Source organism: Pyrus communis, chromosome 12 (assembly GCF_041283825.1).
Source record: "Pyrus communis isolate YQ-2024b chromosome 12, ASM4128382v1, whole genome shotgun sequence".
In the NCBI taxonomy this organism is placed as follows: domain Eukaryota; kingdom Viridiplantae; phylum Streptophyta; class Magnoliopsida; order Rosales; family Rosaceae; genus Pyrus; species Pyrus communis.
The window spans coordinates 8,187,817-8,215,574 of NC_142576.1; the positions used below are offsets into that span (position 1 = coordinate 8,187,817).

The 27,758-nt window shown below is 36.5% G+C and overlaps 3 protein-coding genes and 2 pseudogenes across 4 annotated transcripts; 3 read left to right on the forward strand and 2 right to left on the reverse strand.

The window, feature by feature from the left end:
* The first annotated feature begins 5,061 nt into the window (after positions 1–5,061).
* LOC137744808 (uncharacterized) lies at positions 5,062–7,448 on the forward strand. The gene is made up of 3 exons (XM_068484608.2): positions 5,062–5,231; positions 6,321–6,940; positions 7,055–7,448. The coding sequence occupies exons 1-3, from the start codon at positions 5,188–5,190 to the stop codon at positions 7,129–7,131; spliced, it is 741 nt and encodes a 246-aa protein (XP_068340709.2). The 5' UTR covers positions 5,062–5,187; the 3' UTR covers positions 7,132–7,448.
* LOC137744807 (laccase-17-like) lies at positions 7,364–10,201 on the reverse strand. The gene is made up of 6 exons (XM_068484606.2): positions 10,033–10,201; positions 9,753–9,904; positions 9,177–9,421; positions 8,942–9,070; positions 7,832–8,815; positions 7,364–7,741 (listed from the first exon to the last, which is right to left on the reverse strand). Exons 1-6 carry the CDS (start codon positions 10,150–10,152, stop codon positions 7,611–7,613), a joined length of 1,761 nt encoding a protein of 586 aa, XP_068340707.2. The 5' UTR covers positions 10,153–10,201; the 3' UTR covers positions 7,364–7,610.
* Positions 10,202–13,532: 3,331 nt separating this feature from the next.
* On the reverse strand, positions 13,533–13,979 carry LOC148692273 (cyclin-dependent protein kinase inhibitor SMR4 pseudogene; annotated as a pseudogene).
* A 4,053-nt stretch (positions 13,980–18,032) lies between these two features.
* LOC137744721 (putative WRKY transcription factor 49) lies at positions 18,033–20,589 on the forward strand. The gene is made up of 3 exons (XM_068484507.2): positions 18,033–18,809; positions 18,918–19,064; positions 19,986–20,589. The coding sequence occupies exons 1-3, from the start codon at positions 18,556–18,558 to the stop codon at positions 20,476–20,478; spliced, it is 894 nt and encodes a 297-aa protein (XP_068340608.1). The 5' UTR covers positions 18,033–18,555; the 3' UTR covers positions 20,479–20,589.
* Positions 20,590–21,035: 446 nt separating this feature from the next.
* Positions 21,036–26,496, forward strand: LOC137745682 (ATP-dependent zinc metalloprotease FTSH 10, mitochondrial-like; annotated as a pseudogene). The gene is made up of 8 exons (XR_015954376.1): positions 21,036–22,358; positions 22,455–22,674; positions 22,781–22,852; positions 22,952–23,083; positions 23,437–23,910; positions 24,031–24,781; positions 25,026–25,253; positions 25,880–26,496. The product of XR_015954376.1 is annotated as an ATP-dependent zinc metalloprotease FTSH 10, mitochondrial-like (transcript).
* The last annotated feature ends 1,262 nt before the right edge of the window (positions 26,497–27,758 follow it).

The window sequence follows — 27,758 nt, forward strand, 5'->3', positions numbered from 1 at the left end:
TTTGGTGTCTAGAACGGATGATGATGGATAATCCGCTATATGCAAGGTATGTTAAAGGAACGAAAAGAAAAAATTGTGATCAACTTGAAGGGATTAGATTGATTTCTTGTCTGGAGAGAACGTTTTTTTTATTTATTGTATAAAGGGACAAATCTTATTCATGCGGTAGGTGATGTCATGGCTGTTTTTTTAAATTTTGTAAATCAAATGACATGGAAGTTGATGAGTGAATTATTATTTAAACGTTAATAAACGTGTTCATTTTCTATTAATGACACATAATTTAGTTTACAATTTTAATTTTTCTAGAATTACTCTATATGTTAAAAAGATGGATCTCTCTCCTCTTTCTTCTTTGGTAATTACCTCTCTCTTCTCGTTTTTCCTACCTCTCTCACATTCTCTTTCCTTCTTCCTACCTCTCTCTCCTATTTCTTATTCGTACTTTTCTCTCTTCTCTGGTTTCTAGATTTGCTAGTGTTTTTTATTTCTTTTATGAGAACAACTGGAACATATGATTTTATTTTTATATATATATATAATTTTTTTTTTTTTGAAATTATTTCATTTTTGAGGTTTTCATGATTTGGGTATATAAATTTTGAAATTGATCTTGTAAAAATGCTAGAATTTTGAAACTTCTAGCAAAATTCCTGAAATTTTTAAACTGATTTTGTAGAAATGCTAGAATTTGGAAACTGATTTTGCAGAAGTACTTAAAATTTTGAAAATGATCTTGCAGAATTGTTGGATTTTTGAAATTGATATGCAAAAGAGTGGAAAATTTTGAAATTAATCTTCCAGAAATGCTAGCATTTTGAGACTAATCTTGCAGAAAATAATTTTACGGATGTAAACTTAGTTTGAAGTTTTTATAGATGGTGTCAATTATAGTTTTGGCTTGGTTAAGTAACAAGTCTATTGGGAGTGCAACTGGAATTTTAAAATTTGGGTTTGCTTGTTTTGTGCTAGGTTTGTTGGAGTTAGGGTTTTTGTATCTCCTTGAAATGATTCGAAACTAGTGGAGTTATATGAATGTATTCTGTGTTTTTGTCTCTATAGAAAAAGCTCTTGCAAATAAAAGCTTCAATAAGGAAAAAAAAATCATAAACGAAGTTTTTGTGTAATTTTTCTTATGGTATATATCATTGAATAATATAGAAAATGAATAAGTTGAGATGAAAAATAAACAATTTAATTGTTGAAAAAAAATAAAATTGACGGTTTATATGACATGCTTCGATCCCGATATTCCCCTAATACTAGGATGGGCATGTGCTGGCCCATACCCGAGGGTAACGAAGCCATTTTAAACGTGCCTATAAAGAAAATATATAATTAGAACGAAAATGATGATGCAGGAACATGTTCAGAGCTTACAACTAATTAAGAATAATATGAAAGAATTATAATAAAAATGTATGAACAAAGGGAATGGTCATACACTGAGAAGACTCGAATATACCTATGTGAATGTACCATGACATTGGGATTGTGTGCCTCTAATCTAACTCCTGAGGGGGCGTAAAACAAAAAACGTGAGTGGACCCTAACTTATAATAATAATTACTAATAAGAAAATCATTTTCTTTTTTAACATACTAACCCCTTGTTTTGAAAATCCATATAGTACTATGTATGGTAAATTTTCTGAAAACTCTAGCATGCCATGAAATCATTTGTAAAACATGTATGCATAAAACAATGCTCGGAGATGGTAGTGAAGGCAAATCTGTAAATCTCATCCATATTGTACTCTCTAGGGGTATCATAATCACCCGAAGGCAGTACCTATCCATCACCCAAAGGTGAAGTTGTATGACACTGGGTTACACCAATGAAGAAACATGGTAGGCCCCATCACTCGAAGGTGAAGCTGTACGACTCCAAGTTATGTTGGAGAAGAAAATATATACATCACACACCGACACTAGCCATGGCTAGTGAAGCTGTCCGACACTGGTTTTCCAAGTGAAGTTGGGGGTATGTCATAAATATCTCACTCCTTATTCACTCGAAGGCAGTACATGTCCATCACCTGAAGGTGAAGCTGTGTGACACTAGTTACGCGAGTGAAGAAACATGGTAGACCCCATCACCCGAAGGTGAAGTTGTATGACTCCGAGTTACACCGAAGAATAAATATATACATAGATATCCCCAATTGTGTCATATGGCCATAGACATCTACATACCCGTGTTGTGTGGATGTGTTGTATGATAACCCGCTAGATAAGTACTGAAAACATACCTCAAAAACTCATATCAAATCTGGAGCTCACAAGCTTAAAGCCTCATTTCATAAATCCATGATATCGTACATTCATAAATCCATAAAATAAAATCATATTCAAAAGCCATAGAATTTCATATACGAGAACCCAATAATTCATATCCTTTTATAAAACATAAATTCGATAAATCATAAATATCCCATAAAAGCAATTTAATTAAATCATAAGTATGAAAATCTATAAAACATATTATAAATCATGCTCCATTCATGTAATATGCAATGCAAGCAAGCCTAATATTTTATAAAAACATGCAAGTTTAGAAAGGGTCCACTTATAGATATTTTGTTACCCGGGGAACCGCTGAAGCTAGCGAGGATGGAGTCACTTTCTATTGATGCACCTAACCACAATTAGGAACCATTTAGTAAAACCTAAATGATAGAATTTAGGACAACAGACAGCGAATTCAGATTTTTCACGTCGAAAAATCTAAGGAGGGACCTTGGGGTTTCCCCTATGCACCACAGCACGAGCCGCCATGAGGCGGCCGCCCAAAAGGCCACATGCTGCCACACATGGCAGCCGACAGCCCTGACTCATTGGAAAATTCAACAACTCCAAAAATTCGCAAATTTTATAGGAATGAAGATCTCAATGAGAGGAACAACTTTCATACCTGGGTCGAAGTCTAATTCAGCTGGGAAGTGGCCTGAAAACCACCACTAACCGTCGGAACCCTAGAAATGGGTAGTTATCGATTCGTCTCCTCAGATGCTCCACCGCCCCCAAACTTGTTTGGCATTTGTTCTTAGCCTCCAGGGAAGTCAAACCATGGTGATGGTCGACAGTGATGATTGTAGAAACGGCGAGTCGCCGCCTTCATGAATTAGGGCCCAATTCTTTTGATTTTGGGGTGAAACGTGAAGAAGGAAGGTCGCGGAGTTAGTTTTGAGTGGTGGTTCGACGAATTTCGCCAGAGAAACGTCGTGAAAGGCGTCGGGGTGTGCGTACGAATCGGGTCAAAGGGAAGGGACCGGGTTCCCCTTCTTCTCTCATCTCTCATCTCTCATTTCCCATCCTTGCTCTATATTCTGATTGGTCAACATCCAACACCTCCTTCCCGATTGGGCAGCAACCCCCCTCCTTTCTTTCCTCTTCTTTCCATCACAGCCACACATGTGGCACCAAATTGATGCTCCAACAAAATCTGGAGCCTTCCAAATTTATGGTCAAATGACCATTTTGCCCTTAACTTCATTCATTAATAACTCTTTCGTTGTAACTCCAAATTACATTCCGCTTGCGCCCACACTTCCGTAACGCTAAGTACTACAAGAATACGCCAATAAAACGAATATTACGTGACACAACAAGGTGAACAACAAAAGTCAATGCATTTGCCTCGAAGGGCATTTTCATAATTTGACATTTTGAAATTATAAAATTCATAATATTTGGGGATGAGTCGTTACACTATATGTAGCAATTAGTGTAATTAACATTGACATCATGCCCGGTTTTGTGTTAGGTATATGCAAAGGTCTTTAGAAAATGCTAGCAATCTTCTCATTTATTGACTTACCTTTTTTTATTTCTATTCATGTCACATGTATTCCATTAAGGCACAATACTAAAATTTAATTACTTTTTTAATGACAAATTACAATTTTAATTATACTAACTACTACATGCCCACACATAAAGTGTGTGAAATTTTGTACTTTTGTTTTTTAAATTAAAAGAGGAAGGAAGAGAGTGAGATTGTGAGAGAGAACATGGGAGTAGGGAGGCAGAGAGGATTTTTATTTTGTTATTTATTTATTTATTGATTTAGAGATGATAAAATCATATGTAGGCAAAAAACAATAAAATTTTGTTTTATGAAATTACGTTATTGTCCTTAACATTTTTGTTGTGATTGAATATAAAAATATATTTTCATCCTTTTTTAATTAATAAAGAAAGTTTAATTAATACGTAATTTAGATAAAGAAATAAGAAAATGATGAGATTTTAATATAGATATATTTTTTTGAAAAGTAAGTGTTAGTAGGTCATATTATTAACGGTTAGGAAGAAAAAAATCGATAAATATAATTACTATAAATATAATCATGATTATTTTTGCCGTTCCGCTGCCGCACCTTCTGCTTTAATATAATTAACATTTTAATTTTTAGTGCTAGTGAAGTCGTGACAAATAAGAAGGTTGTTATCAGCATTGCTGCAAGTGGTGGTACGATTTGATTAAAAAATTGGTGTGTTTGTGTAAATAGTGCATAAATAATGAGGCTAACTGAAGCAAGGATGGTCGCGCCAAACCACGTGGTCTCGCATTGGCTCTATCCGGCTCAGCATCCACCACGCGAATCCCATGCAAAACGGAACACGCGCAAGAGTAAATCTCCCTGCCTGGATTACACGCGCTACCTTCTAACCGTTTAAAGTTTATGCGGCAAAAAAAACGAGAGAGAGAGAGGAATATGCTTTATAATAAAAAATTGTAACTCCTCGTTTTGATTACTGACATTTAAAATCAGTAAAAGTGATTCCAGATTTTATCAATAATTTTAATCATTACATGAAAAATTATGTTAAATAAAAATCAAAATTACAAAAAATCTTCAATTTAATAAACAATTGACCAAATAATTTGACAAAAATTAAGAATATTTTTATCATTTTAACCTTATTTAATAAAATCTTTTTATAAAATAATCAAAATAATTAATCTTGGACAAACTCAAAAATTACTTATATTAATTTCAAATCTTATGAACCTAATGAAGGGGTTATGTCAATGTCGGGATCATTTGGATTAAAAAACCTTATCCATATCTCTCCCGTATCCATTGAGGTAGAAATCCTCGAAGCGGTGTCTGTCATTTTTCTTGTCTCACTGAGTTGAGCTGAGTTGGGTAACTCGTCGAGTTCGTTTCTCTGGATCGACATGGAGATGGAAGGATTCAAAGAGAACCCTTCTGAGATCCACAGGTTTTAATATCTGGGTTTTTTTTTTTTGCTTGACTTAATGCTTTTTTAATCATTTTTCAGATCAATATTTGTTTGTTAATTGTCTGGCTTAATCAAGTAGCTAAATTTGATGAGCTGCTTAATTGTTACTGCTGAGTTCATCTGCATGTAGCCAAGTTTAGAAAGTGTTATTAATTACTTATCATTTTTGGGATAATTATTTGGATTTATAGGAAGCAATTACGAGGTAGAGATGAACTGGATCCCCAGCTGTTGCTTCGCTGGCCTCAGTTGCTCAATGATTCATGTTCAAGATTGATTTTTTTTATTTTTTATTCAAGCGATATTCTAATTAATCTAATCCAAACTACAAGAAGAAAGACTCGAACTTGGTGACCAGGAGAGCAAATTGTTCTAGCCAACTTCGCGACGCCTTTTAGAGTGGTCAATTCTTAATTTCCACTGGGGAAGTTGGGCTAAGTGGTGTTTGAATGACCGTAAAAGTCTGATTGATTCTGAATTTAGTTTATTTATGTTTTCGCTGTTTTTGTTTGCTGCAGTTGAGTACTTTTATACCTTTCAGTTCTGTGGATTTAAATACATTCGGGTTTTCCTTTTCTTTATTTCGTTGTTGTGATATATTAATTGCGTTTCTGTCCGATATGTATATTTGTTCTTGATGTTGATCAGTTTCACATGCTTAATTTTTTGGTGATTTGACTAAGTTCCACTTTGTTTTAGATGAGACTCAATGGAAGACCTGTTTGGTACTTCTTCTTTGGAAGCACATATGCTCATAAGTGCTTTTGCTAGAAGTGCTTTTAGTAGATCATGTAAAAAACCCTTGCCGGTGTTTCTCCATTAAGTGCTTCTATAATCCTGAAGCACTGTTAAGTTTTTCAGTCAAATGTAGGGGGCCAGGGGGTAACGCTTTGGTTGTTAGAAAGCGCTTTTTCCAGAAGCATTCCCAAACAAGGCCCGTGTCGACCTTACCCCTCTTTTTGTTATAAACCTAGGAAACCTGAAATAGTTGGTTGTTCTTGTTTGGCAAAGTTTTATTGGTAATTGCAGCTTTTCTCATCCTTGTTCTGCTATTACTGTCATAAACAGCTTCCCTGTCATGAATGTTCTATGTCCGATGAAGAAAAGAAAATTTCACGAGGAGCAATTGGGCTTGCCAATAACTAAGAGCAGGTGCTTGGAATGGGTATTTCCATCTGGTCAATCCATCTCCATGTTTGATGAAAACCTTGAAGTAAAGAACATGATAAAACAGACACTGAAGAGAAAGATAGACGGGGCATCCCTGGATGATGGGTCTGAACCTGAATCGGGAAGAGGTAGCAACAGTTTCGTTGGAGATTCTGATTCTGCAACGTCGGTTTATGGTGATTCAAAACTCGGACCCGTGCATGCACAGACATGCCAATATGATAGGCCTTCCACTTCATCAGCGAACGGCATCAGCCATAGTGCAGATGAACTAAAATATGCGAACGGAGACCAACAACCTATGCATCCTCATGGTGAAATTCAAGAATCTCAGAATCTTGAAGAGCCCATCCAGGAATTTGGAGACCAGGTGGATTACATTTTCGCAGAATATGGAGACGACTGCATTGAGCAATGTACGGACACGGGTTACGAAGATCTCATCTACCCGAACGGTTTGAACCCGAACACATATGTACTTTCGTCGGGAAGATGGAATGTGAACCAAGATAATTCAGGTGTTTTATTGAAAGTTTCTGCTTTAGAAATTTCTATCTGCGTTTACATGTGGAATTAATCTTTGTTTTTACCATTTACTGAGTGGCATAGAATTTTCATCGTCGTGTTTGCAGAGGCTCAATCAGGCGGCAGCAGGAAGCCAACCATCGATCAAGAATTCGAGCAGTATTTTTCCTCCCTAATGCTGTAGAATTCACTGCTTCACAGCAATAAATCTGTGTAGTCTTTTTTTTTTTTTTTTTTTTTTTTTTTTTATGTTGACGAGGTTTAATCGTGAAAGAGTTTCGGTTCTGGCACACCAGGGAGGTCCAGCTCTTTTTTCAATAAACGATAAGATATTTACAAAGATGATCAGATGACAGGCCTTCGACTCAACCACACGTGCAATCCAGTGAGCGGGATTTATACACTTAGTCGAATCATTCTGTATAAATCGTGTTTAATTTCGCTTCCGATGTGAAACTTTTCATTCTTCAACAGTATAAAGGAATACTTTCACTCCAAAAACATTACATTATTAAAAAATCATCTCTTCGGAGAAAGAGAAATCCGTAATTATTCTTTTCAAGACTCAAATTATTATGGCTATTAAGTTAATGCCAAAAGGGAGGAAAATCAACACATGATCACTCAATAAAAAGGGAAATCCGAGCAGATGGCGAGGCAAAATCAACACTTTGGTAGATCGGACGGCGGAGGTGGCAGCTTTTGATTCGCTTGCGGTCCATCCTGGACGATCCACGCCATCTTCAGCCCCCAACTTGTATGGATATCCAAGTGACAGTGCATAAACCACACCCCTGAACACATACCATTAAAAGTTATAATTTACTTGTTAAGGTAGTTCGACATGTTATATTACTAGACTGTGAATTGTGAATTGAGCGTACCTGGATTGTCTGCCATGAAACGAACCGCAATCCAGCCACCAGCCGGAACACCAGCCGTGTTCCTCTCGACGGGGTCCACCAGATTAAACTTAGCAGGGTCCTTGTTAGGATCATAGTTCCCAATTCCTTGTCCGACTATATAGAAATTAAACCCATGTAGATGGAGAGGGTGGCTCTCGGCACCAAGAATGCTAGTGTCCTGCAGCACCAGCTCCACACTTGTGTTGAATGGCAGCACCAATGCCTTGGTGGCATTTGCCACAGTTGTTACGTTTGGCGGCGTTCCGGTATAGTTAAATTTAACAAGCGGATTGGCCGGAAAATCTGTGGTGTAAACTCCATTGGACTGTCCAGAAAAATGTGCTTGAAGCATTGCTGTTGATGGAAGGGCAAAAGAGAAATTGTTAATAGAAGCTGCAAATTTTAGGCCATTGGGTCCTTGGCAAGTTGAGTTTTGGGGACATGGGGATGTTCCAAGTCCTACGGTGAAGAAAAATTTTCGGTCCACGGTTTGGGGAACGTTGGCTGGGAATTTCTTGGAGGCCAAGCTACGGAATTTATTGGCTAAGTTTAGAACGAATTGGGTGACATTGACAAACTTGGTGGCGTTGATGGGTGGAAGACTTGGTTTGAAGAGAGGAAGGGTTTTGATGGAAGTGTGATGAGTGGTTATCGGGTGCTCGTATTCGAGGATTCCTGCCGTTGTGGTGTTGTCTAGGGTTCCAGCGCCGGTGAAGTAAGGCCTTGCGAGGATGAGGAAGGTGGCATTGGGAGAATTGGGCTTGGTTTTGAGGAGGACGTTCGTGGTTTGGCCTGGGGTGATGAGAAGCGTGTCGGTTTCAAAAGGTTTGGTGTAGACAGCATCGGCTTCAACCACCGTGAGAGTGTGGTTGGCTATGCTGAAAAACAACTCGTCGTTGAGTGCAGCGTTGATCAATCGGAGGAGGTATGTCTTCCCTGGTTTCACCTTCAGCTTGAATACATCTGCAAAAAACACCCACCCACATAAAAATGCATTATAATATAATATGTTATGTTGTCAAACAGTTTGACATGCTTGCTTTCTAATTCATAGTCTGACAATATAATAGTACATCAAAAACACAATACCTTTCGAGGAACAATTGTAAAAGGGGCCCGGAAGACCGTTAATGGTGTACGCATCTGAAACGTTAGGCCCTGCACCGGTCTGAAGAGCCTGATTAATCACAGCCTCAGGATCTACATTAAACCACTCTCCTGCAACAAATCCAAATCCATGCTAATCAAAACAATTTCCAGAAACATTAATGTCCAAATTTTTACAATTATCACAAATTCTAGCCAGCTTGCTATACTTAATTACCAAGAAGAATGGGGACCTCCTTGTAGGGTTTCACAAAAGGGTAAGACTCATTGAGCTTTGGGAGAATGATGATAGGTCCATAGAGGGTGGATCTCAGCCATGAGATGTGAGCATGCCATAGGAGAGTCCCTCTCTGCCCTTGGATGGTAAAGTTGTATGTGTATGACTGGCCTGTTTGTATAGGGCATTGGGTAATGTAAGCTGGACCATCTGCCCATCCGCTTCTAAGTTGTCTCACCCCATGCCTGCTCTCACATACAAAACAAAAGCAAACATGAATTAGTAGCTTTGCTTCATCCTTTCACTCTCCACATTTGCTAATTCAAATAAATAGATTTTGGATGCAGATGCGAGATAAGTTAGTTGGTTAGAATAACGTTCGTTTTTTTTATAACTGAATTTGTATCTCCCTCATAGGTTAGAGTAGTTTAATATATCGCCTTATTAAAAAAAACAAATATATTTCATACAAGAAACTTGTAGCTCAAGTAAATAGAGCATTTAACCATTCCACTAATGTTTGCAGTTTAATACATCGCCTTGTTAATAAACAATTAAATAAGATAGATTTCGTACCAGTGAATGGTGACATTGTTTGAGACATGATTGACCACTTTGATGAGGACTTGGTCACCTTCCCTTGCCACCAATCTAGGCCCTGGGAATTGGCCATTCACACTTACAATGCTCCTTGTGTTGCACAATCTGGTCACATTATGGTACTTAACCTGTATACATATCAATATAAGAAAAAAGTTACAAACTAGTTAAATTAAATTTAGGGAAAAAAAAAGTAAAACATGACGTAGTTTAAATAAAAATATTGAGGCCCTCAAGTTGTGATGAAAAAATGTACATTAAAAGTGTAGTGCCTTGTTATGCCAGTGGCAAACTCCGGCATCAACGACGCCACGACACAAAAACAGAACAGCAAAGGTGCCATTGAAGTAGAACAATGAAGGTGAGAAGATCCCATTTCTCTTTCTCTCTCTCTCTAGATTGATACAATGAGGGTGTAATATTGTGAAGAGAGAGAGAGTCGAGGTACCATAATATAGGAGAGTTTGGATAGAGATGGAACGAAAATGTAATTGTTCATTCAACTTCACTGTTGAGATGGTTTCTACTTGTTTGCTCCGCTTTGCTGTTGGTCGAGCTGAACTTTAGAGTGTGGATTAAGTAAGATTTTTACCAGTTCCATCAGCACTAATCTCCGATTAATTATCATAATTACCTTTTGCTGTTTGCTTATTGGAGGGACGTTAAGCAGAAACCAAAGTTCATGTTGTGGTCAAGAAATTGTCAAGTTTTCTTTGATCATGAAGTTAAACATTCAATTCATTGTGTTTTAGATGTCACATTATTTAGGAAGCGAGCATCTTTCTTTGCCTATTTGGTCTTTGAATCCAAACTACACAACACAATGCTGCTCTTTTTTCTAAGGTGGTTGTTTTCAACTAATACAATTAACATGCTGTCAATGTAATTTAAGTTGTTGCAATGAAATTGGATGCTTGTGAAACTTAATATAACACGTTATATGGTCGGATGACCAATAATGCAGTTATACAAAATCTGTAAAGGGCGACCGGCATGAGTTATTTGTTTTTCAAATTGGTTTGTTTGATACATATGGATAGCTGGTTAAATGGTATCCAAATTGAATGAACTTTTCTAGAATCAGTCTTTAGACGATGATAAAGAGAATGAATGATTTCAATTATAACATTTGCATAATGAAATAATGTCACGTTAGATAAATGACTCTATCCATATTAACATTCAGACAAGAGAATTTAAAGGAATCTATTGAAGAAAGTTGAAGTTTCATCATAAAACTAATTAGCAATATAAGTATCCCAATTTACTTATAAGCTCATGCAAAGTCTTTCCTCTCATCAATGTGAGATTCATTCTCAGCTCGCATCTTCATGTGTGACGAATTTTCAAGCCTAACATATGGACATCACGAACAAGGTGACAACGTATAGCACATATGGTCGTTGGGCTTCACCTATGGGTTAACCTCTAATACCCATGAAGAAAGTTAAAATTCCACAATAAAATTGATTAACAATATAAAAAGTAACCCAATTTACTTATAAACTCATGCAACATTCTTACTTATCATGTCTCTGTGAAATTCATTCCCAACGCATGTATTATCCTCCCCCTCAACAAGCCAATGGTCAACATCCTAAGACTTGCCCTGAAGCCCTAAAAGTAGTCAATGGTTTGAATATAATGATTGTTTTTGGTCGAGGGAGCATAATGATAATTGTAGCTTATTAGTGGGGCTAGGTAAGGTCTCTTTATTTGCAATCTTTACTTGGGCCTCCCGTGGGCCTGTCCACAACTGTTCTGTCTTGGAATCTAAGGAATAAATTTATCACCATTTTAAATCATCTACATCCACTACATTCTCTCACCCTCTCATAAACATCCGGTGGACGTGCTCTGGGTTGTCTACCCACCTATCCCTAATGCTATGTCCTAATCGTTGGATGAGAGTGATGGCCCATCCGATCTGTGCCACGTGTGAAAATCACCAATATTATCTAATAGGTATAAGTAATTTTCTTTTTTGAGTACAACAATATATTTTAAAAAAAAAACTAATGAAAAAGACTTGAAAATTTTGAGTTTTAACGATAAAGACAAAATAAAGGGTAAAGTGAATAGTACCAGAATTGACTTTTTAGTGTAAAAATGTAATTTTTCGTTAAAGTGAACAGTACTATGAGCTTTTTGTTAAAACCCCTATATTTTACACTAAGGGAAGGAAAAGTTCAGCTAAATCATACAATGAACAACCTAATTTGGTATCAAATTCGTCATCCACGAGATTGATAATCTAGTTATACAACTTATACTTATATGTGGTCTAACAACCAATATAAATTTCTTTAATTTCTAATTTTCTAATATTTATGACTCATCCATATCAAGCGTTTCAAATCAAACATGAGCTGGATTTTGCTTCATCACTTGCAAAGAAAATATTTTTCATCATGTATTTGGAAATCATTGCATTCTATGTATCTTTTCCTCAATTACTTCGATTTGTAGTAAAGAAAAAACAAAAAGGGTATACAATATTGGTGCATAGGCAAATGTGGTAATGCATATAATCGACACAATCACATTATTCAATAAGCTTCATTTATTGTTCCGATTTTCTCTATCAAACAAAAAGTTTGTTCTATTCTCACAAGGTTATCCCCAGAAACAATTATATTATACTAAAAATCTATGTCTGCTTGTTACTCTGACTATATCTCTCTCTTTGTTTTTACAACGCTCATAATGTTTGTACCCACATAAGTTATATTCCGATTGTAGAACAAATTCTCTTATCAAAATATGTAAATTATTTATTTTTGTGTAATTGAAAAGACGGCAAAATTTTATTTTATTGTTTTCATCTTTTGGGCATTCTACATTTCTCCCTCCACCCTTGCTCCGAAATCATCACAACATATGTAAAAGTATTAGATAATCTAGTTATACAACTTAAGTCTAGTTTGGTACTGAGGTGATTTTGAAAAAAGCTGGTATAAAAAAAAACTGGGAGCTATTTTTGTGTTTGGTAAACATTCAGCTTCAGCTTTTTTTCACAGTTTTGGGTGAAAAAAAGCCAAAAACAAGAAGCTGCAAAACCCAGCTTTGAAAAACCAGCTTTTTTCACATCTATTTTACATAAAAGTTTACCAAACACTATAATACTGTTTTTTTTTTTTCAAAAGCACTTTTACAAAAAAGTTTACCAAACACTCTGCTGCTTTATTTCACAGTTGCTTATTCTTACAGCACATCAAAAACAATTTTTTTTCAAAGCACAACAATACCAAACCAGCTCTTATATTTATATGTGGTCTAACAACCAATATAAATTTCTTTAATTTCTAATTTTCTAATATTTATGACCCATCCATATCAAGCTTTTCAAATCAAACATGAGCTGGATTTCGCTTCTTCTTCACTTGCAAAGAAAATATTTTTCATCATGTATTTGGAAATCATTGCATTCTATGTATCTTTTCCTCAATTACTTCGATTTGTAGTAAAGAAAAAACAAAAAGGGTATACAATATTGGTGCATAGGCAAATGTGGTAATGCATATAATCGACACAATCACATTATTCAATAAGCTTCATTTCTTCGTTCCGATGTTCTCTATCAAACAAAAAGTTTGTTCTATTCTCACAAGGTTATCCCAAGAAAAAATTATATTATACTAAAAACCTAAATCTGCTTGTTACTCTGACTATATCTCTCTTTGTTTTTACAACGCTCATAATATTTATACTCACATAAGTTATATCCCGATTATAGAACAAATTCTCTTATGAGTCTTATCAAAATACGTAAATTATTTATTTTCGTGTAATTGAAAAGACTGCAACATTTTATTTTATTGTTTTCATCTTTTGGGCATTCTACATTTCTCCCTCAACCCTTGCTCCGATATCATCACAACATATGCAGAAATCCAAGAAAAAAGAAGGGAAATTATTCCAAAAACAAAAAACTATATACCGTGGAAAACCAACAAATAATATCATCTTGTATTAACAAATTGAGCTTGCTACGGACAACGACTGAGTTCTCGGAGGCAGAGCAAACAGAGCATCAAGGTCCGGCGGCTGGAAGTACCCATTCTTCGGCGGCTCCCGCTTCTTTTCCCCAGCCCCCTTCTTCTTCGGAGGCGGTGGACACATTTTCGCCTCCGGTATTCGGCACTCTCTCCGCTTCGGCGTCGTACAATCTTCCTCCATTTTCAATCCAGCTCCTCCGCACTCCATCGGTCACTCTTCAAATATATAGTAGAAGACGGAGCGCGCGGTTTATATAAAACTTTCAAATTTGCCAAAAAAAAAAAGAAAAAAAAAAAGGAAAATGGGAATGACAGCTAAGCATGCGCGCGGGGGGGAGGACGTGTCAGACTGTTACTGGGAGTTTGTACCTACGTGCATTTCCACGTGGCACAAATCCAGCGGATTCTGTATATTTTTCTATATTTAATGTCTGCGCCAACTTTGGGTCGGTGGTTTGCGCGGGAAATTGAATCCGTTTGAATGTGATTCGGTGGGCTAAAATTTAAATTAAATATTTTGTGGTCCAAGTGGAATTTTAAAAGGGTAGGCCGGGGCCTATCAGGCTAATGGGCCATGTCCTTAAAACGTGGAGTTATTATTATTTTTGTCTCTGGGCCCACTTTTCATTAAAATAGGCAGACATAAAATGGGTTTTACTTTGGAGGCCTGCATCTAGGAGTGCACAATGCAATGAGAAGGCCCAATACGTGTAATGCTGTAAACCCAATTGAGGCTCATGACCAACCAAATCCTCTCAAAGTGGGTCCAACATGATGGGAGAGTTGAAGAATGTTCAACTTATATTGAATGGTTTCATTACTGTTATACTGAGGTATTTTTATGGTAAAATTATACTCATGTTGGTATTACATGTGATCAAGTTAGAGATAATATCGGTGTTGGACCAATAGCAATGGTCATTAGATCGCCTTTGAAATCTTGACACATTTGAAATCTTGACACAAGGAAATTGACGTTCATATCACACACTGTGTTGCAAAGTTGTCTAAAATTTATGATGCCTCAAATCCCCCTCTTGAGCTAATTGCTCCAACGCTATGAAGGAAGTTGAAGTTTCACCCTAAAATCAATTGGTAATGAAGGAATGGCTCAACTTCGTATAAGCTTTTGTAAGGTTTATTAATTTTCGATGTGGGACATTGTTCACACCTTCTTGCAGACAAGTGGAAAAATAATACAAACCATAATCAAATGCACAAAGAATTTTTCAATGTAATTGTTGCATCGTCATTTAGTGTTCACGTTCCATCGTGTATTCTAAATCCATGAAATATTATACGTGTTGTATGCCTATATTATAGCACATAGAATCCGAACTACGTGGTGGTATTACTGGAATGCTCACATCGGTCATATATCATGGATATGTATAATGTTTTAGGAATAAATACACATTTTATAATATAAGTTAATGACAACATGCACCATGTAAATGTTGGTTGTTTAACTGTCAAAATAGTGCAAATGGAAGATGAGAGTGTTCGGTTTGTAGCCGTTAGGTCTAATGTGTCAAGCTAGCATAGTTCTTCTCTTCATAGTAGATGAAAATTGTTAGGATGTGACCTGTGAGTGGGGTATTTCTAATTCTAGCCGTTAAGGTAGCTAGGTCTCAAAAAGTATCAAGCAACATTACTCTTCTCAAATTAGTGGGAAGAGAAATGCTACGTTGCAACTTACAAGCAAGAAAATTATATTCGTTAAAATGTAATAATAAATCTGTTTTAGCGTGGAAGAGATATTCTTATGCAATTAAGCGTGCCATGCGTCGATTTTTTATTGGACAAAGAGATCACTTTTTAAACACATAATTATAGTTGATTTCACGGGTGATGTAAATGAAATTATAAACCAAATTTGAAAGAAAATCTCTCCTTGCCTGGGCAATTGTCCTTGGCAAGGTTTCGATGGGATTTGCCGCGTAGGTAAAGAAACAGTGGTGGCAGTTTTCCACTTGTAGCCAAACCACCTAGAAGACTAGGTTTCGAGTCTTTTGACTACCAGTACTAGAGGAAGATGCCCTTGCCAAGGACGATCGATTAGGACATGTGCTCATAAGCATTCCCAAGTTTCTTTAGGACCCCACCCCGTCCTTCTCTTCTTTGTTTTAACCCCAAAGGATGAGTTACAGCGTCACTGCTCGGATCAAGCGCCTCCTCCTCCACTTCCTCCGACACCACAGACCTCGACAGCTCGAGGCGCTCCTACCCCTCACCCGTGAAGCTCGACACCAGAATCACACGTGTCCCCCACATGGTCCCACGTTAAAAAGGGTTGACTTTGGCGAACGAACACGTCCAAGTTTTTTCCAACCAAAGATAACTTGGTTTCTTTGGTTCCTAACGTGCGCCCACTCCACCTCTTCCCTCATCCGCTAACCGACGCCTCTCTCTCTTTCCGATTGTCTGACGGTCAACCCCAGTTTTGTGTTTTTATGCGGGTAGGGTAGGGGAGAGGGAGACAGTACGCACCCTCTGTTTATGTTTCTAAGATTAACAAAAGTCAAAGCCACAAACCTCCAAAACCTGCCGTCACTTTGAAGAAACCACTCGGTTCCCCTCGTGTTGCAAGATAAACTTTCTAAATATATTAGCTATGGTGACGATGGTTGAACCACACTAGATTTTTTTTTCTGTTTTTCTTTGTTTATTTTCTAAATCGTTTTGGGTGATAAAAAGTATAAATTATTGTGCGACACTAAAACATATTTATGTGATAATTAAATAAGTGATGTAACATAGAGTTTGATTATTAACTAATATATACTACACTATAAAGCATAGGCTATCGTCCATCAATCATGCACGTAACACGTAAACTTATATTACTTGACTATATTTTAGTGTCATGCAATAATTTTTCAAAGTACTTGTGGTGGAATGACAATATATATACGTGGTTGTATATGTACATAGCTTTGTTTCTTTCAAGCTATATCATTGATCACGTGTACTTTGTTTGAATTGTTGTCAAGTTAACAAAATACTATTAGCTTCTAATGGTCTCCTAATTGATGAATTTGGGTGGACAATTAGTTGCGATAATTAATTTTGTTTTCTTTCTTGTGAGAAAGATCGAGGCATGCATGCATGTGGACCACTATGTTGTTAGACATAGGCATTGACTGTTTGCACCGCCAGCCCATCAACAGAAAAAAACAAATCTCTCTAAAATCTAAAATAATGGAAACGTAGAGATTTGGAAATTGCAAAATCCGAACTCTTGGAATTAATGTGGATCGGTTTTCTGGCAATATTCAATAAACATGCATGCTTAGTCTTGTATGAGTATATATAAACCTTAATTACGGGAGGCTCTAATTTTGTTTTATATCTTCTTTTTGCATGCTACTCATCTCACGTGATCGAGACTTGGGAGAGTTGGAAAAGAAAGTTGAGGGAAAAACTAAAGTAGGGTTTTATAGTTTCATCACTTTAATTGGAGAGATTCTCTCTTGCAATCAACGTACAATTCTAATGATGTTGCTTATTCAATGAATATGTGTGACGTGTTAAAAAAGTTAAAACCAACCATTTTTCTAATAAACACTTGACACGTGATGAATTGATAACATGAGAATACATCTCCTCTAATTAGGAAGTTCTTGTTAAAAAGCCTCTCACAGTTCATATCTACTCCTTTTATAAAGTAATTAACTATCCAGCTAGCCAATTATATGCTTCCTTAAAGAATTTAAAAAAGAAGTGATAATTAATGAAGTTCAAGTTTTTAATCTGTTTATTTAAATAAAGGAGAGAATGTAATCTGTTTGAAAATAATGAAAACGTATATTTTTATTGATTCTTTAGTGGTTGACTCTTGCTTTGGGTTGAAAATTGGGTCATGGTTCAGGTAGCTTTGGTCCACCTTTGATGCCTCTATCATTCAAAATTTCTTCTCATCAAAACATTATAACAAGACAAATAACACACTAAATGAAAACACAGAGAATGCTGCAAAGCAACAAAAGAAAATGAATTGAAAGAAAATTTACTCTTGCTTTGTCTACCTTTCATTTTTTTTGAAAAAAAGTAAATAATTTTCCACACTAGCTATCAAGCGATTTCTCAAATATGGATTTAGTTACATTAATTAGAATTGATGTATTTCTTCATATGCAAATAGATTTTGAACCCCCTTTTCTCTACAATTTAGATTGTCTTTTTGCACATTCTCGGTTTATTTTTGGTGCTTTATTCTCTTTTTACTTATTCAATTCAACAAAAAAATACACAAATGTATACATCCATAGAAAATAGAGAGGCAATTTTCTTATACAATTTACCTCACCCACTCTTTTTCCGGTAAATTAATATCGAGATGATCATGAAGGCCAGTGTTTTGCAAACCGGAATTATTTTTTTGAATTTGATGCAATCGTGAAAATTATTGTTCTTGAATTTGATCTCGGTAGGGAAGACATTGAAATTACCCTAGCATGCATATATATGCACAAGGAAAATGACCCCATTAATTTTTCAAAAAAATGCCCGTAGCTGGTTGTTCAGTTTACCAAATATGTTTACTGTTTGACGGGAATAGAATTCTTAGCTAAGTCTAAGTAGAATGCATACGAAACCAAAACCCTCTTACTTTAAAAGTCAAGAGGCAAACACGTAGACGTGACGACTTCCCTTCTTCATCTGCTCCACCTTAATTTTCCCTTCTTTTATTTCTTCACCAGATAATACACACTCTATAATTCTCATCTTATCAACTCATTTCCTCTCAGCTTCTTCTTCTTCTTCTTTTTCTATTAGCAATGGAGGAAGCAATGGCTGCTACGTGGTCGGACGGCTCAGAGGAAGAGCTGGTGAGGGAGCTTCTGGACAATGAGTCACCGTTCTTTGTGCTACCGGAGGAATCTGTGCAGTCCCAAACGACTAGTGCTTTCAGCAAAGAGGCTATCAACCGGTTTATCCCTAACGTCTATTCTGGTCCGACAATCCAAGATATTGAGACTGCTTTGTCTGTCACAACGGGAACAGTCCAGCCCCAAGAACTTTCAAATGCCAGGTTTGTATATATATGTTGCAATAATTTTATGTTCCTCGTTTTTGTAGAATTTAATTGATTGGGTTTATTTTTTGTAGTTTGGTATAAATGCATTTTCTTATTTTGCAGGCTGTCATTGCCAGAAGGGGGTCTGAGTAAGGTTGAGCATAAGTATACTCTGAAGATCAAAAGCTGTGGAAATGGAATAATGGCTGATGATGGTTATAAATGGAGGAAATATGGCCAAAAATCCATTAAGAATAGCCCAAATCCTAGGTAATATTTACTATATATAGCTCCTTCTTCTTCCCATTTATCTGAAATTGTTTTTAAAAGCTTTAGGGTTTTGATATTATTGCAGCCATAGTAAACGTGTAGTTCAAGCGGTTATGAACACTCAGTTCTACATCCAAGGCCGTCGATTCTCCATCTTCTAATATTGCTTGTTTATAAAACAAACTTCGACTTCAAAGTCCATAAGCTCTTACGAAGAATAATGCAAACTTCAAGAAAAGTGTTTAACGCTATTTTTGATAAAAAGATATAAGACGTACGTTCCTATTAGAAAAGTAAAAAACAAAACCACAAATATATAATTATTAATTAACTTAAAACAAATGATAATTGTTGAACAAGAATCGCGTCATTTGTTTATTAGGTACCTAAACCAATAAACTTTGCATCGAAAAGCCTATAAGCATCGTAAACCACTTTATTATCTTATGTGTGCAAGAGTTGGACTTAATCTGCATGACTTATACCACTTTAATACTAATTAAGCTGATTAGTTCACGAAATACTCTCTAATTAGTGCTGCGGCATGAAGCCAACTACCCTATTCAAGACCTTAAGAAGGTAGATTATCCTTAAATATTCTACTTACGCCAGGTCTAACCCTAGTACTAGGCCATTAAACAAAGGTTTGACATGTTGATACAATCACACAGTTACATTAAACATTCAATTGCAAGTGGCCGGTGGATTGTTCCAATGGATAAGACCTTCTTTTTCAACCCACTGTATACCGAGTTCAAACCATTCATTCTCATCATATTGTAGCTTAAAGTAATAATATCGCTTGTAATAAATAGAAAAAAAGTAAACGTTCAAATGATTTATTTTACTTTAATCTTTCGATTTACATTTCTTACCAAGTTTTTTTATTTTATTTTATTTTATTTTTTGAATTGTTTGCAGGAGCTACTACAGGTGCACAAATCCAAGATGCAGTGCCAAAAAGCAAGTAGAGAGGTCCAGTGAGGACCCAGACATGCTCATCATCACCTATGAAGGGCTCCATTTACACTTCGCATATCCATTTTTTGACTTTAACAACCAGGCCCAAAACTCCAGCCCGACAATGAAGAAGCCCAAGAAGAAAACCTCGGAGCCCCAAGCCGAAGACCAAGACCGAGAAGCCCATGAAAGTCTGCGAAGCGTTACTCCCGATCCAGTTCCGGATCTGCCGCCCGGCCCATTTCCGGACCGGCATCAAGAGTTTGTGGAAGAAGAGAGAAGCTCCCAAGGATTGCTTCAAGATATGGTGCCATTCATGATTAGGAACCCTAAACCATCAAGTGCTTCTTCAAACTCTACATGTTCCTCTTCTCGTTCATCTCCAACCTCTTCTTCTTCTCTATCATGGGTTTCTTCCTATTTTGACGTGGGCATAAATCATAGTTTTGGATGAATCCATAAACGTAAACTATACAATGTTGAACAATAACGATATGTATGCTAAAAATTGCGATGTAGATTTTATAGTCAGTATAAGGAGAAAGGTGGTTTTTATTTTCCATAATCCTCTCGCAATTTTTGGCCGTCGGATCGATAAATTAAATATGATCAAATGATAGAAATTAACAAAATGTTCATGAAAAGTGTGAGTGAACAGCACCATCATCAGAGAATTTGTTAGTGATTGTTAGAAGAGTGGTTATGCCTTCATGTATGTAAAGAGATATAAGAAGAACTTAGACTCATTGCAATCATTTGAACTATTTTTGGATACACAAGTGTACTGGCTCCTTTCCTTGCACTTACTTTCATCTTTTTGTTCTTCATCTTAATATGGTGTCAAGAGAACTAACGTTTAACTCTTATTCGATATTGATTATTTCTGCACCATTTTTTTTTTTAACTCAATCTTTCTTTCGATTCGATTTCTAAAGTTCTTCAAATTTAGTGAAAATATCAAAATTACAATCCTATACCAAATGTTCAACAGTTATTTCATATCAATTTTTTTTTTTTTCTGAAATTCTCATATTTCTTTGAAATTCTTCACGTTTTAAACCAACAACAATGAGACTGATTCTAAGCCTTGCTACTTATTTCATTATATTGTAAAACTTATGTATGTAGATTACATTACTCTCGAGGGAAGCAATTCGACACTGCTGTTTTCTATGTTTGTTTGTATCGCAATCTAAGTATAGTGAGCAATTGCTTGTGTCACTCCTTGCCTCCCATATCATAAGGCGAAGCAAACTCATACAAAACTCTGTATGAGAATGTTTTTTCCCACTATTATTTGCACTCTAAAGTCGGCTGAATGCATTCATACGCGAGCCATGAGAAAAGACACCAAATTATTTTAAGAAAAACTAATGAAAAGAGTTTGAAAACTTTGAGTTTTAACGATAAAGACAAAATTCAGGATAAAGTTAATAGTATCAGAATTGACTTTTTAGTGTAAAAATATGATCTTTTGCTAAAGTGAACAATACTAGAAGTTTTTCGTTAAAGTTCTTATTATTTTAAGTGTATTTATCGTTTCTTTTTTCTTCATAAAATATTTGACTTTGTGTCTTTGGGCATTGTTCTTTTCAAGCGACATATAACAATGTGGAACGTTTACACTTGATTTTGGCCCCCTCTTTCTCTCTAGGTGTGTGTAAAGGAGTGAACGACCTTATTTTAACTATTGCAAAATCCATTAATTTTTAAGGGAATTGTTATTAGTACTCTAAAAATCTTATTTTACATTCCAAACTTTCTATATTAGGAAAGAAAAATACATTTGTAAGGAATGTAGAATTAAATTTTTAAGATGCCAATAACACTTCTCATCTTTAATCCCATAAATTTTTTTTACGATTTTTGTAACACAATTCTGTTAAAAGGGGACCGAGGTGACCAAACCAAACCATACATATTTGCCACGAATTTTCAGGCTCTAAAAAACCTTGAAGAAACACTGCACATTGACCAAATTAACCTTTACTCCACTCACATCCCCTCGTCCCAAAACAAAGGTCAAATACGTAATTCAGTAATAAGAAGTCGGTTTCTTGATTCTGGGCGGCAGCAAACAATTCCCTTTCTCCGCCCCTGCTCTTTCCCACTCCCAATTCCGGCAAACTTCTCTTTCTCTCCCTCCCCATTGCCACACCCTAGAAAACTTTCCCAACAGAAATTTTCTCGGCAACCAAACAGACCTGCAGAACTCTCTCTACGGTTTCAAAAGTACCATTCTCCACCTCAAACGATTCCTGCGGCTCGATACAATGGTTTTCTCAAGCATCGGACGCTCGATCACCCACTCGGCTCGTTCCAAAATTCAAAAGAGTAAGAATTATAACATAAAAAATCCTAAGTTTTGAATTTTTTTCCCTAAAGTTCTCTTTTTTAGTTGGTTGATAAATTTGATATTTTTCTGCGCAGAATGTGATTTCGGGTACTTACAACGGGAGGAACACCCTGCTGCACGATTCCTTTCCGCCGTTGTCGACGCCGCTCGGCAATGCGTGCGTTGATGGCTGCGTAGGGATTCTGAGGGGATATATAGCTTACAATGGAGCTGGGAATCCAGAGAATTTGAAGTCTGTTCTGGGAATCCATAGAATTCGTCGCTTGTTCTCCAGCCAAGGCGCCGGAAAGAAAAGTAAGGCTTGCTGCCCAAAAGTTGAGAATTTTTTTTGGTTTGATAAAATTTGATGCTTAGCATAATGTGTTTATGTTTGGATGTCTGCAATGGTTTGGTCTTATAGATTACGAAAATTATTATCCGAAAAATAAGAAGGAGATTCCGAAAGGGGGCGAACAGAAATCAGCGTCCAAAGGTGTGCCACATTCTGATTTTTGTAGGTTTTTCCCCATTGATGTGTTTTGGGTAAGTGCAACATTGTTTTAGTATGCCCATTAGTTTCATTTTTCATCAGAGGGATCAAGTGCAGGTGGTCAGGGGAATACTCAGGGACAGTTTTCGAAGCAGATTCAAGATTTTATTGCTCCTAATGTTCTTTGGCTTTATTGTCACATCATTACTCCTTAATCCTCATCAAACGAAGGAGGTAATCACTACAATTAGAGACACTAGTTTATTTGGATTGCTTTCGCGTAGGATTAAGATTACCTTAATGTGTTTGACAGAGAAAAAAAAAAAAAAACAGATTACTTTTCTGTTGAATACGTTACCTTCGTGTTTCTAGCAAGGTCTATATAATAGAGCCTTTATAGTTCAGTAGAGGGAGTCTCGAATGATTGAATAAACAGATGTTCCTCCCTGAGGCCTCTGTGTCTTCTCGTCTATATATCTTTATTGTCTAAGTTCGCGTCAAACATTCTGCATCAATGTTGTTATTTGGCTTATTTTTTCCATTTCATTTTCATTAGTAATTTCTGCTTAAGCTGATTTGTTTCCCAGATAAGTTTCCAAGAATTAAAAAAATAAGCTACTTGAACTTGGGTTGGTCGATCACATTGAAGTTGCAAACAAATCAGTTGCAAAAGTGTACGCGAGGAGCTCCGTACGTGAAAAAGTTCATAGTGATGATTCTGTCCGTGATACTGTTAATGGTTCTCCTTCCCAAGGAAATGTAACCCAGTTTAAATATTATTTTAACATTGGGAGTGTTCAATCTTTTGAAGAAAAGTTGGAGGAAGCCCAAGAAGCTCTAGGGATTGACCGTCATGATTTTGTTCCTGTAATTTATGTATCCCAAGTAATGTGGTCCAAAGAGTTGTTAAGGTACGGGCCAACAGTGTTGCTTCTGGGAGCCCTTTGGTTCATGAGCAGAAAAATGCCTAGCATTTTGGTCCAGGTGGAAAAAGCGGCCGAGGAATATTCAACATAGGCAAAGCACAGGTCACAAAGTTGGATAAGAATGCTAAGAACAAGGTTAAGTATGCATTTCATTTCCTTGTGTTGCCTTCATCATGTTTCTTCTATTAGTAATAAAGTCAAACATGGATGCAGTTATTTACATAACAATTCTTTAGTGTCCACATTTTGATTCAGGTTCTCTTTAAAGATGTAGCTGGCTGCGATGAGGCTAAGCAAGAAATAATGGAGTTTGTGCACGTTCTAAAACATCTGAAGAAATATGAGGAATTGGGAACCAAAATTCCGAAAGGTGCTCTTCTTGTTGGTCCTCCTGGAACAGGAAAGACGCTTTTTGCAAAGGCAACTGCTGGTGAATCTGGGGTGCCCTTTCTATCTATATCTGGTTCAGATTTTATGGAAATGTTTGTTGGTGTTGGGAAGGGTTCGAAGCTTATTAGGGGCAAGACAGTGCGCACCCAGTATAATATTTATTGATGAGATTGATGCAATTGGCCGGGCAAGAGGGCGTGGAGGCTGTTCAGGAGGCCATGACGAGCCTGAAAGTACTCTCAATCAATTGCTTGTAGAAATGGATGGATTTGGAACCACTGCTAGAGTTGTACTTGCTGGCACTAATAGGCCTGATATTCTGGATCTCTTGAAGCTTGGTCAGTTTGACTGTCAGACTACCATTGATAAACCAAACATCAAAGGTCGTAACCAGATTTTTCAAATATATCTGAGCAAGCTCAAGCTGGATCAGGAACCGTCATTTTACTCTGAGAGGCTTGCTGCTCTCACTCCTGGATTTGCTGGAGCAGACATTGCAAATATCTGCAATGAAGCTGCCTTGATTGCTGCAAGAAATGAAAGTCCAAAGATCACCATGAAACATTTTGAGGCGGCTATAGACAGGGTGATAGGCGGCCCAGAAAAGAAGAACAAGGTATCTGTTGCCACTGCATGGTAATCTGTGCAGTTGTCGACTCCCTTATGATTCAAAGATTAATAGCTGAGAATTAGGAGATTTTTTTATGGACCTGCAACAGTGAGATAATTTTTTTGGCATCATTAATTCTAAGTTTGTACCTGCGCGACCTAAAACAATGGTGTAAACAACTGTTTGATCATGAGAGACTTTCTAAATTTTTTACCAAGATATTTAACTGTTTGCTGGACTCTTTATGCAGGTTATAAGCAAGCTGGAAAGACGGACTGTCGCTTACCATGAATCTGGTCATGCTGTTGCTGGTTGGTTCCTTGAATATGCAGAACCTTTACTTAAAGTAACTATTGTTCCACGTGGTACTGCAGCATTGGGGTTTGCTCAGTATGTTTCCAATGAAAATCTTCTTATGACGAAAGAGCAGCTTTTTGATATGACATGCATGACCCTTGGTGGCCGAGCTGCTGAGCAGGTGAAGCTCCATCTTTCCCAGAATTTCTGATAAGCTCTATAATTAAGAAGGAAAATCTTGATTTATTAAAGAATGGTACTTATATGCTCCCCAATTTAGGATTTTGGTTCAACGCTTAAACGTTACAAAGGCACTTTAGTATGGTCTCACACTCATTGAAGTACGAATTCACCTGAAATATAGCGTTTAAAATTCCAAGGATGCCATCTTGGCAACAAAGAAAACTTCTAAGGGTTAATTCCGAAAGTATATTATGCCTTTTGTCCTTTAAATCTGTATAATTAGTAATAATATATGTTGTGTTGCAATGTTTGAATAGTTTCCGACTGCAGACAGTCTTGTGTTACAATAACCCAATTGTCTTAAATATCAAGCACAATGCCTCAGACTGAACAGAAAAAATAAAGTTCGTAACATCTGTGACAGTACATCTTAGTTTACTAGAGAAACAAAAATTCTGGCTAGTTGTGCATGATCAGGCTCATGTATGTAGAAAGCTGAAGTTGGGGTATTGCTATGAGCCTATGATGGCACCACATTCTAATTTTAAAACGAAAGACATCTTCGTAGCTTATGAGATTTTTTCAACTGACTTGTCATTAACTGCGGTGATATTTTTGGATTAGGTTTTGTTGGGGAAGATTTCAACTGGAGCGCAGAACGACTTGGAGAAAGTGACCAAAATGACTTATGCTCAAGTTGCAGTGTATGACTTCAGCAACAAGGTAGGTCTTCTTTCATTTCCTCAGAGGGACGATTCATTTGAGATGACGAAGCCCTACAGTAGCAAAACGGTGCAATCATTGACAGTGAAGTTATTGAATGGGTGGGTAAAGCATACATCCGCACCATTCAGTTAATAGAGGAGCATAAGGAGCAGATAGGATAGATTGCAGAGCTGTTGCTGGAAAAGGAAGTCCTTCACCAAGAGGACTTGGTTCGAGTATTGGGAGAACGGCCATTCAAGTCGAACGAGCACACAAACTAGGACAGATTCAAGGAAGGGTTCCAAGAAGAAGATAAGGAGGGTAAAGATACCCATTCAGCCGGATGTTGTGCCTGCATGGTGCATAGTGATTATTTTTTGGGGATTATGTGTTTATATGAGATGAATCGGGTAAAAGGCTACGTCTTTTGCCAAAAGTGACTGTAAAAATGCTCTGTATATCCCATAGGTGCGGTCTGGCTTCGGCTACGATTTCTTGTTTATGAAAATTTAGGAATACCATTTCTTGTTTTCCAATCCCCCTCATCCATGGCCTCATTTTAGTTGAAGGGTGTTATATGAAAGCATGTTAAACCTTATGGGACCGTAACGTTCAAAACTTCAGGGTGAGAAAACTTTAAATCTGAGGGGTTGTGTGAAAACACAATAAATCAAAGGGCATGTTCATGTAATCAACTTTACGGGTAAGTTACCATTAGAAGAAACTATTATTTATAACATTCGATAATTTTAGACAAAATTCTAACAAAATTATTTCTTAAAATTAAAATTATTTTAATTATTTCTTAAACTGGCATGGTTCGGTTTTGCTCGGTTCTGTTCGACCGGTTTTCGGTTCTAATCGAATTATACATGTATATCTTTGTGTAGGAGAAAAAAAGAAAAGAAAGCACAAGATCCAAACACGGCATATCACAAACTCTAAACTCTGATAATCGAATCCCCAAATTCCCATATATTACGCCATTTATTCCGGCCACTCTCTACGTCCGTACGTCGTTTTAAAAAAAAAGAGCACACCGAAGAAAGAAGAAGAAAAGAAGAAAAAGGAGAAAGGGAATAAAGCGGAGTGGAGAAGAACCAAGATTGACACCCGAGAAAAGTGTAGGGAGAGAAAGTGAGGGAGTGGTGTGATCGGATCAGAGAGAAGCATTTCAATACCAATTTCAATACCAATTCAAAAATGTTTCGGAATCAAATATTAGTTTCAATTTTAGAATTTTGAATTATCGAAATTTACTAGAAACTTCTTTGTCACAAAATTTTCAGAACATAATTCGGATATTTTGCATTGTTTTGAAAATTTACAAGCTTTTATGTATCCAGCATTTAATATTCTTTCTGAATTGTTGCGATATTTGTATGCTGTTACGTGTGTATGACATAAAATAAAAATAAACAAGATAAATAATTCGTATGCTTTTATCCTTAGTTTAATATATGTACCATTTTCTTTTTATAAAACTAAGTTTGAGAAATTTTGGATCACATTCCAATTGCCAACCAAAATTTTCAGAAATTTTCAAAATCAGATATGTTCGAACTCGGAACAAAATTTATCGGTCCAAATTGGAATTTCCAATCCAACTTGCATCCCTGGTGCAGGTACATGTGTTCGGTATTAGGTTTTAGTATAGTTACAGGGCTTTGGGCCTTAGTTTAGTTATATTTTTTTTGGGCCTAAAAGAATGGACGTTGATTTTTTTTTTTTGGGTCAAAAAATAGTCCTTATTTTTTTTAAAAACAATATTATCTAAATTAAGGAGGAACTTAATCTC

Bases quoted from the DNA above. Each gene is read 5' to 3' on its own strand.
- LOC137744721 (XM_068484507.2), top strand. From the start codon at position 18,556: ATGGAGGAAGCAATGGCTGCTACGTGGTCGGACGGCTCAGAGGAAGAG. The intron at 18,810-18,917 runs GTTTGTATATAT...CTTATTTTGCAG, and splicing joins CAAGAACTTTCAAATGCCAG to GCTGTCATTGCCAGAAGGGG. The intron at 19,065-19,985 runs GTAATATTTACT...AATTGTTTGCAG, and splicing joins AAGAATAGCCCAAATCCTAG to GAGCTACTACAGGTGCACAA.
- LOC137744807 (XM_068484606.2), bottom strand. From the start codon at position 10,152: ATGGGATCTTCTCACCTTCATTGTTCTACTTCAATGGCACCTTTGCTG. The intron at 9,422-9,752 runs GTACGAAATCTA...ATGTGAGAGCAG, and splicing joins AACAATGTCACCATTCACTG to GCATGGGGTGAGACAACTTA. The intron at 8,816-8,941 runs GTATTGTGTTTT...TGTTTTTTGCAG, and splicing joins TTACAATTGTTCCTCGAAAG to ATGTATTCAAGCTGAAGGTG.
- LOC137744808 (XM_068484608.2), top strand. From the start codon at position 5,188: ATGGAGATGGAAGGATTCAAAGAGAACCCTTCTGAGATCCACAG. The intron at 5,232-6,320 runs GTTTTAATATCT...TGTCATAAACAG, and splicing joins AACCCTTCTGAGATCCACAG to CTTCCCTGTCATGAATGTTC. The intron at 6,941-7,054 runs GTGTTTTATTGA...TCGTGTTTGCAG, and splicing joins TGTGAACCAAGATAATTCAG to AGGCTCAATCAGGCGGCAGC.